This window comes from Limulus polyphemus, unplaced genomic scaffold, assembly GCF_000517525.1.
Source record: "Limulus polyphemus unplaced genomic scaffold, Limulus_polyphemus-2.1.2 Scaffold1601, whole genome shotgun sequence".
In the NCBI taxonomy this organism is placed as follows: Eukaryota; Metazoa; Arthropoda; class Merostomata; order Xiphosura; family Limulidae; genus Limulus; species Limulus polyphemus.
In genome coordinates this window covers 58,264-69,155 of record NW_013667211.1, presented here as the reverse complement: position 1 = coordinate 69,155, position 10,892 = coordinate 58,264, and the positions used below count along the sequence as shown (strand labels likewise).

At 30.0% G+C, this 10,892-nt stretch overlaps 1 protein-coding gene across 3 annotated transcripts in view; it reads left to right on the top strand.

Moving 5' to 3' along the window:
- Positions 1-9,800, top strand: part of LOC106464259 (serine/arginine repetitive matrix protein 1-like) — a 72,387-nt gene extending 62,587 nt beyond the window's left edge. For 2 of the 3 annotated variants that reach the window (XM_022391970.1, XM_013924385.2), the window contains exon 15: positions 5,312-9,800. In XM_022391970.1, coding sequence (XP_022247678.1) covers positions 5,312-5,451 — 140 coding nt within the window. In that variant the 3' untranslated portion in view covers positions 5,452-9,800. Of the gene's footprint in view, positions 1-3,949; positions 4,076-5,311 lie in introns of all 3 variants that reach the window. The other variant, XR_002611703.1, reaches the window with a different exon arrangement.
- Positions 9,801-10,892: the final 1,092 nt, after the last annotated feature.

Here is a 10,892-nt window from a genome sequence, read left to right as displayed (position 1 = left end):
CGTACAGAGATTCGTTACTGAAAATAACAGGTAAAATATACAGTTTTTTCTTAAGAAACATTTGATAACTATCTGGACATTACAAAGATTTTGCATGTGAAATTTGAAAATTTTCTGTGGCATAAAATTATTTTTAATCTTAAAATGAAAATTACTTTGTATGATAGATAGAAAGCATGCAAAAAGAAAAAAAAATGGGATGAGAAAAACATTGCTTTGCAAACCTTAAAACTTAATTAAAAAAATTGATATTTTGCATATTAAAGCATTGTAATGTTTACTGATAATCTGCCAAATTTCGTTAATATACGTTTACTAATTCAAAAGTTACAGCCTGAAAATTTTAACAAGCACAAAATGGTTTACGAGGTCAGTCTGAGGGACTGAGACCATGCTGAAAGATTTAAAGAACATCAGATAACACATAAGTAAAATCAAGTCAGTTAAAAATATTATGTGACAAGTAATTAAAAATCAACTGATAGTTGTCTTTTTATGTGCCATATATATGAAATGGGGATAAAGCTATTTATAATTTGTTAGCTGTGACTCGCAATTTTGTTCAACCATTAGGAACATAAAATTAGAGTGAGAGTTAGAATAAGGAGAGAGAAACCATCTAATACAATTACAACTTTTATTATATATGTTAAGATATATGTTAATCAGAGTGAAGATGACATGACATTTTACAAATTAACATTCAAAATTTAATGAAACTACTTTATCATCAATGTATATGAATAAATTTAGCATTAAAATGTAGTTAATAAACCAAATTTTAATATTATATAAGTTTTAATTTTATAAGGAAATATTTAAAAAAATCCTCAATCTCCCCTAGTATGAGAATTGTGGTATTTGTTCTCCAGGTCTTCCCCTTTAATTTATTTACCACCCCTCTATGAAGTACGGAATTTAAGGTAAATTACTCATTATAATATAGATATTACTAAGGCAAATTCCAATTGTTATAGCCTTCAATCTTTTGTTTATACAGAGCCATAAACTAGAAAATCAGACCTACTTTCCACATCCACCTGTCCCATCCTCTTTTTCACAAGTTGCCAGTAACTCTTTCTGACCAATACAAAGGTTACGTTTCAGTCTATCAAATGACATATAATACAAAGGTTACGTTTCAGTCTATCAAATGACATATAATACTGTGTTATTTTCAGTACAGACTATTGTCCATTTTGTCTTTAGTGTGAAAATTTATCCCATAGTGTTCAGTTTGAGCAGGAAAGGAAATTAATTTAAGCCACTCTTGTTGTAGTAAGAAAACCAATTAAACTGTAATAGTTATAGTACATTATTTGTTTTATAAATGTTATTATTTTGTGTTCTTAGGTGTATTATTTAACTAAATAAAAATTATTTAGCATACTAGTAACATCATTAAAAAAATGTAGACATAAATTTGAGCAAAAATACAAGAGGTCAACAGTAAGTACTACGTTTCGTGTTTTTTGTTTATATTCTTTATTTATGATTATAAAAGTAACTAAAATGTAAAAATTAGAAACTTATTAGGTTATATAAGGTTATATTAGATAACCTAATGAAAAAAATAATAATAACAAATTCTTCATGAAGTATGCTTGAGAACAGCTCATGTTGTATCATTCAATATAGTAATGTGAGCTACGAGTTCACTGTTTGATTTACAACTTGTGTGGCAGGATTATTAGTTAGAGTTCATTGGGCAACAAAACAATAAAGTTAATTACAAACAGATGTAAACTGTTATGAGGTATAAGCTATATAGGATAAATAGCTTTAGTTTTCTGTTACAATCTGTAGTCATTTTAGAAAGAAAAATGTGTAATTTAGATTTTATTTTTTATGGTGGCAACTAGGTCAGTCAAATCAACCAAGTTCATACAGAGTTGGAGTAGAGAAAATAACAGAAGAAATATAGGTTTACTGAAAAAAAAAACCATTTGATATTTATTTTAAAATTTTCAAATGAAGAAAAATATTTTTATTCTTAATATGAAAATCACTTTGCACTTGAAGCAGTCAACGCTGATTCCATGTATTTACGGACAAATCGTTAGTAAACATTTTCAATTACAAAATCTATTTTTTTTGTATGAAATACTTGTAATGTTTACTGAAAACTTGCCAAATTTCATGAAGGTACACAAAACATATTAAAAATTCTTGTATGGAAACTCGATGGCTACTTTGTGGTTACAAGGTCAGTAAACATTGTCAAACCTATAAGGAAAAATTTATTCATAATCATTATAATTAAGACTGACAGTAGTGTGTCGTGCAGCCAAGGAAAAAGTAAGCATACATGCCCCAAAACATGCAATCACTACCAAGAGTCTTTTTATACAATTTGATTGTGTACAAAATCAGCCCATCTGAAACTAACCCATTGTATTAGCTACATTTTAGATTTTTGAGACTTTAAACCATCAAGACATTAGTAGTGAGCACATGAAAAATGTAACAAATCCCTGGAACCATATAAATATAGCAAAATATAGCCTAGCTGAATCTGACCATATTTTTCTCTTAGTTTTTGCTTGCGTGCACCTAATTTGTTTTTATGGCAAGCGTGTTTAATTTTCAAACCTGAGCCATCATCTCGATTTTTGTTTGATTACTTTGAAATTAATACCACTACTTCCTTCATGTTCACTCTACTAGCAATATTGTTTGTGGCTCAAAGGTTTTGTGGCCTATAGGGCTGCTTGTATCTAAAACAAAATCTAGATTTTAAATTTCCATTAAACTTTACAGGGATAAACAATATCATTACTTTTGTTTTTGTGCCTGTGCCAGTGGGTGGAATTTAGACTGGTTTTCTGTGTAAAAGTGTGAGACTCACAAGTTTTAATTGTTTGTTGACAGCCATTACTTTTGTCCAAACTAATTTGTTTCTAAGTTTAATTCATAACTTTATTTTCCATATACATAAGCCTGTATACTTGTGCACACTGTATCTCATGCTAGCTATGTAACTATAGGATTTGCTTGTACGCCAGTATTATTTACTATTCACAGTTTATTCACATGTACCTACTAATATATAAGCTTTGTAAGTGGTTTTGGCTAACTGGCAGGCTTTGGCCAGAATTGTCCATGTTTTGACTGTTACTCACTATTGAAATGTGGTATTAACTTGTTGTGTGTGTACCTTGTGCTAACATTATCAAGGATTTTTTGTTGTTAAATATGTGTATAACAAAGATATATGTATATCAGAATAAGATATAACATCTAAACCAAAATCAGCTTGGCTGTAAAAAAAAGCATGGCCAAGAAAAAAGTTTTGTTTTACAAACAGTGACTAAAAGAATTTATATCAAAATGCAGCCAAGATAATCAATATTATTAGATACATAGTTTACAATTCTTTGCTAAAAAAAGGTAAACTTTATGATTACTTTAGAATTATTTTGTTATTATGTTTGTCAATTTTATTAATGATGGTACAAGTATGAGTTACATGTCATTTAGCCACTTTTTTTGTTGATGCTAACATACACAAAAGCAGCCAAATGACAAGTAACTCATACTTGTGCTATTGTTGATAAAATTGACAAATATTATAACAAAATAATTCTAAATCAAGTATAGAGTTTGCTTTTTTAGCAAGCAGTTTTTAACTATCTATCCAATAATCTTGATTGCCTTGGCTGCATTCTGATATCAATTCTTTTAGTCACTGTTTGTACAACAAATAACCTTTCTTGGCCATGTTTTTTTTTACAGCCAAGCTGTTTTTGTTTTAGATTATTATATACATACACACACTCGCCAAATTTCGGTGTCACATCTTAATAAATTCATCTAAATAAGTTCCTTTTCGGTGTCACATCTTAATAAATTCATCTAAATAAGTTCCTTTTCAAACGTTTCATCTCCTCACAAGTTAGTTCTTACTTTCTTTTTCTTTAATACAAATAATCATTTGCCGCTTATGAAGATGCTGAGACTACTATGTTGCCAAATTGAGGTATGCTGAGACTACTATGTTGTCGCATTGAGGTATGCTGAGACTACTATGTTGCCACATTGAGGTATGCTGAGACTACTATGTTGCCACATTGAGGTATGGAAAGGCATTGACCTTCTCACTAATTCTAACTGATTGCTTATTACTGAATATTTATGCTAGTTCAGAACTAGCTTTGATAGTGCTAGAGGTGACCATGATAACATGGGTAGCTCTCATTCAGCATTCATGCATACAAACTCACGCTGAAATACACACCCTCTGAGCTCTTATTTAAAGATGTTTTTTTGGTCTAATTGGTGCCAACAGGGACTTAGTTTTGGTTTTGCTGAGCCTTCTACACATTATATGTTTATCCTAATAAACATTTACACTTAAAGAAACTAATGATGTACACTTCATACTTTTAAGTTCCTGCTATTCACAGCTGTTTTTCTATCAACTCTGGCTACAGCCAATTCGAGATGTACTAAACTTAGTAGTGATAATCAACACTGTTACTCTGGTGACGTAATTATAATTCATAATATACAAAGCCTCTGTTGTAAACAAGTTGCAGCTGTGTTTTCTGAAAATGTTGTCCCAGGTTCCAATTAATGATACATAGTTAACTATTTCAATTTCATTTGACCTAGATAAAATAACATGCATTCACTTCCTCATACAATGGTCACCATCATATAAGAGGCTTAGTTTTATAAATGTTTCTTATTTTTATTTTGAGCTTATTTATTAATAATAATTTTCTAGTGTAATGCTTAGCTTGTTTCTATATAACTAAAAGTATTGATCCCTGGTAGCTCGGCTGTAAGCCTGAGAGTTTATAATGCTAAAAATCAGGCTTCAGTACTCACAATGAGCACAGCACAGTGTAGATTTGTGTTTAATAACAACCAAACAACTTAAAGAGTATTGAGTGATTAGCAAGTAAAGGTTAAATTGAAACACCCATATAAACATCATTAGATAAATGACTTTGCCACCTCCAATTTATTGTCACCAGATTGTTTTGGCTTTTTGAGTAAGGATTTTTTATTGGAGTTACAAGTGACAGAATTTTGTTGTAATTGTTTTTGTAATGGTTATATATGGTTTAGTTATGTTGCTTTACAAAAGGTTTTCACTGTAATTAATATATTATGTTACTTATATTGGCCTTAGTAAGCAAGAGAGTTTACTATACTGTAATTGTTTCTGTAATTAATATATATTTTTATTTGTATTGGATTTATGAGTGAAAGAGTTTTTCCTAAATTGTTTTTGTAATTTGTCTATTTGTATTTGGCTTTATGAGAGTTATTTTGTTTGCTCTAATTTTTTGTTTTTACTTAGTAATGCCCAGAATGTCTCGGGGACCAGATGATATTCCACCTGTGCATAGTATATCTCCTTCTACTCGAAGATCTTTAGCATCCGATGTTCTAGATCGAGCCCGGAGCAGACTAGATCAATTCTGGAAAGGAAACAAATGACGAAGAACCACTTTTCATTCAGTTTAATGAAACTAGTACTTTGTCTTTGATATATGTTTCATATATTGGGGTAGTGTTGTGGAGTGGCTTGATTTTGTTTATAGTTACAATTTAACTGAATAGTGGTTCGCTTTTGCTCAGGATTATTCAGAAAGTGATGGTGATTTTATATCTGTGTTAATTTTGTCACATTTTTATACAAATTGTCATAACTGAAAGTGACATCAGTCATTCTTTTACTTAATTTACAAATGGTAAATTATTAAGTGTTTTGAACTTGTGGTTTTGTTGTGTTACAGAAATGGGGAGGGGACAGTACCAGTTATAACTATTATATTTCAGTGGCTAAATATATGCCAGACTTGATGCATTTCTGTTCATGTTATTAGATGATTTTTAAAAAATCTTTTGATGGCAAATTTTCTTTTAGTATTGTTATTGTCTCACAGAAACTAGTCCAAAAACGTTTCACTTAATGATGTAACCCAGAGAAACCTCACATAAAAATATTAAAGCCAGTAGATAAATTATTTTAAAGCTGTTATGACTTAGGATTTTCTTCTCCAAAATGATGGCTGGTATCTACAGAGGCATTAAGTAAAAACTCCTTTTTTATCAAGAGAATGGATTAGAAGAAATTCCTGTAAAAGATATGTTGTAACCCATAAAAGTATTGAGTGAAAGCAAGATGTGGTTGCAGTATAATATGTGACAGCTAATAGGACAGATAGATTTGGTCTTTCTGTAGACACCTTTGTGCGCAATTGAGGACATTTTCATATTTCCATTTGTGAAGTACATTCCATTAACTATGTTTTATTAAGCACCTCATTTGTAAAATTATTGTCATTTGCCCCATAGAGTTTGTTTTATTACAGCCTGTACAAAATGTCAGACATTTATGGCTTTTAACCTAAGCTATTTATTTTTTAAAGATCTTAGGATGTTTAGTAAGTTGTTTGATGTTTGTTTGTTTAGTAAATTTACAATCTGTTTAATAAATGTGACCTTAATAGGTGCCTTCAGTTTGAATTGTTTAAGAATTATCAGATAGTTTTGTGGGTTTTAAGTTTAAAACTATTCTCAGGTCCTTAAATCAATTGTTTTAATATTAAAACTTTTGGAGTGGGTCTTCTGATTGAATAATGGTAAAGCTCTGGTACTAAAAAAAAGTTTTGAGTTAATTTTTTTCAAAACTGTCAAAAAAAGTGGTGATAAATGTGATGTTACATCACAACAAGAGATATTAAGTTTAATCATTTATTTCTTTATTGGACTAGCAGTAAGAGGATATAATAGTATTTCAACCACACACTTGCTGTTGTATGAGATTTGAAGATTGCTTATAATCTCCACCCATAATGAAGATAGTTGTTTTACACTGTTATCACTAATCTAATCTTTTTCTTTTTTGTTATCAGACTATCCACTTTTTATAAGAACAAGTGCTCATTGCTCATGTATGTGTGTTTTTATTGGTTAATTCCATAGTTCCCTTTCTTTTTAAGAGCAATTGCTCATTGGTAATGTATATGTTTTTATTGGATAATTTCTTAGTTGCCTTTCTGTTTTCAAGTGCAACTGTTAATTGATAATGTATGTGTTTATATTGGTTAATTCCCTAGTTGCAGTTCTTTTTATAAGAACTTGAAATATATGCCATATACTTTGTAACCTAGTCATTAATATGTAGTTTACAACATGTGATAGTATATGTTTCTTTCAAGGAAATATAGTAGTATTTAAGATAGATTTATGGAACAGGCTGTATTTACCTGTGCCATTATTTACCAAGTAATATGTAAGGCTTGACTGAAGTATAATATCAATACTGACCATACTTACCAAACTGAAAGTTAGTATGGTCTGGATGGTATGCATAACTATATTCTAAACCATATTTACCAAACTGAGCTTGTGTTACAAGACTAGTCTGGAGTTTAATACAGTGTGTACAGAGTTGATTTCTGATCATATTTACCAAACTGAGCTTGTGTTACAAGACTAGTCTGGAGTTTAATACAGTGTGTACACAGTTGATTTCTGACCATATTTATGAAACTGAGCTTGTATTGCAAGGCTGGAGTTTAATACAGTATGTACAGAGTTGATTTCTGACCATATTTACCAAACTGAGCTTGTGTTACAAGACTAGTCTGGAGTTTAATACATTATGTACATAGTTGATTTCTGACTGTATTTACCAAACTGAGCTTGTGTTACAAGACTAGTCTAGAGTTTAATACAGTATATACAGAGTTGATTTCTGACCGTATTTACCAAACTGAGCTTGTGTTACAAGACTAGTCTAGAGTTTAATACAGTATCTACAGAGTTGATTTCTGACCATATTTATCTAACTGAACTTATGTTACAAGACTAGTCTGGAGTTTAATACAGTATGTACAGAGTTGATTTCTGACTATATTTATCTAACTGAACTTATGTTACAAGACTAGTCTAGAGTTTAATACAGTATGTACAGAGTTGATTTCTGACCATACTAACTGAGTTTGTGTTATAAGACTGGTGTAGGTTTGAATATGGTATGTATAGTGTTAACTTATGATCATATTTACCAAGCTGAGTCGTTTATAAATATGTGAGGAAGTTTAGACTTATTTGATATCTCTCTTTTTTTTAATCTGCATTTTTTTTGGTTTTGTGATAATTTTGTAGCAGTAATCTTGCCTTGCATTCAAAGAAAACGAGGTTTTACATCTGCGGCTTTATTGTTTTCCTATAAACAAGTCATCTCGGATCTCAAAGTCAATCTAATGATTTGTTTTTTTCACAATGAGGACAAGAGTATTGATAATTTCAGGGGAATATGTGAGCAGGTAACTATTATCATGGACATTAATATTTGCGTTTAATCTCAGCTGTGATTTTTGAAGTAATATTTTAACTGTAAATACAGATATTTTTAAAGTTTGTTAAGTTGTTATTGACACTATTAGCTTGATAACCCAAAAGCAGAACATTAATGAGGAAATCTTGCTACAATTGAGGTGTTAATTGAACTTTTTTGTTTTGAAAATATTGTATTATTTGCTCATGTTCAGTAAAACAATTACTGATGGGATTGGAAAATTGTTTAGATACTGTAAGTTAAAATATAAACTGAATTTTAATAAAAATCATTCATCAAAAATCTTCAAATAATAATATGAATCTCAAAATTTTGTGATTATTTTATAGTTTCGGTACCCAAGACTGTGATTTAAATGCTCTTTTTGAGATAATCTTATACTTGGATTACATTTATTTTTTCTATAGAAGATTGTTGTTAGCATTACTTTGTTATTTGATACTTAGATAACAGCTATTTACATATGTAAGAACCTTAATAACAAGATTTTATTTGAATGTTAAGTAAGGTACTTTTTTGTTGTACACTAAGGATTTAAATTCCCTGGGACATTTTCACATATGCCAACCATTCCTGTTTTGGTGGGATTATTCTGATTTTTAACTCCAGATTACACCATTAATATCGTACTTCTTTAAATTCCATTTTTGTTTTGGAGGAAGGTTTATCACAATCTGCTAAATTTGTTATGGAGGGTGAAATGGTAATACTTTAGAGTTTGTAGCCATACTCAAATCAGACCAAAATGATTTCATAAAACTGAATAAAATATTGTGCCAATGACAAGTCATATTGATTGCTAGCCTATTCACATGTTGGGACAGGCATATTAGTTTCATTTGAAAGGTGTCAAAACAAAAGCCATCTGGCCAAGAATGTGTATCTGAGAAAGCAAGGGGGAAATAGTTCCATATCAGGATGCCACCCTTACAAGAAAGAAATATGAAATGTTGAAAATAATATGTAAACTTGCACATTAAAACTAAGGTTTTAACACTGGATGAAAACATTTTCCATTTGTGCTGATTATGAACAAAGAAAGAAAAGGGAACAGAAAAACAAGATAGTTATGGATATCTCATCTGTAGAAACAATGAGACAAGTAGGACAAATTTGTGTACGTTACGTAAACCATACATAAAGCTACAGTATGAACACCAGTAGGATTAAGCCTGTGATAGAGACTCGGTAATGATATTTTTCAGCTGTTACAGATATCCTGAATCTAGACTTACTGAATGGTTATTCATAACATGCATTGTTTTTATGCTGTGTGTCTAGGTTTTATTGTGGATGTACACTTTTCTGCTAGATTTTACTGAACGTATTATTCTTTATATCTAGGTGTTACTGAACGTTTTACACTAAATGGGTGTTACTGAAGGTTTTATACTTTTGTTTCTTCATTTTAATAAAGATTTTTACATTTTGTTTTATGTTTTACTAAAGGTTTACATACTTTGTTTTTAGTGAAGGTTTCACACTTTGTTTTTAAGTTTTACTGAAGGTTTTAACGCCTTGTTTTTAGTGAAGGTTTTCACACTTTGTTTTTGGGTTTTACTGAAGCTTTTAACACTTGATTTTTAAGTTTTATTAAAGATTTTCACAGTTGTTGCTAGGTGTCACTAACTTCTGCTTTATATGTGGGTGTTATTGAAGGTAGTACATTTAGTTCCTAAGTATACTGAAAGTTTTGCTCTTTGTTGTTGTGTTTCACTAAAGAGGGTACACTGTTTGTGTAGATTTTACTGAAGTTTGTACATTTTGTGTCATAAGTCTTACAAAGACTTGTACATTTAATCTTTATGTTTTCCTGTAGAGGGAGTACATTATATGTGCAAGTTTTATTAAAGTTTGCACATTCAGTTTCAAAGTTTTACTAAAGTTTTTGTTGTAAGTCATACCAAAATTTGTATATTTTGTATGTTTTCCTCAAGGTGGTACAATTGTGTGCAAGTTTTACTGAACTTTATACATTCAGTGTCAAAGTTTTAACTAAAGTTTGTACATTCAATATCTTGGTTTTACCAATACTGTTCTCTCCAATTTCTAGTGAAAGATTTACATTTTATTTCTAGTTGAAGAGCTAAATTTTGTAATTTATTTCTGTTGATAAAATTTGTATAAATTTATCTGTAATAGTGTGTATTATAATTTATTTCGTGCATGACGTTTTTTTATGAAGTCTGCACGTTGTATTATGCATATGTTTTTTTGAATCGGTGTACATTTCAACAAAATTTATTCACAAATTGTTTTCTTGTCCACTCTATAGTTCTTTCCTTCACTTGCAGTCTTATTTTGTTTTAATAAAGATATATATGTATATATTCAGCTTGTATGGTGAATGTGATTGGTACTGTTAGTTTAGCAAAATATTACCTCATTTCCAAAACTGTGATGAATTTAGTTGTTTACATAATTTCCTTAAGTTTGTATATCAGTCGATATTTCAACTTTATAATTTTTGTGTCTTTAGGATGCTTTGAGTCATAACAACAAGGAAGATTTTGTATTGTTTTCATTATGCAGTGTATGACTATTTTTAAAAAGAAATTAGTAGGTTACA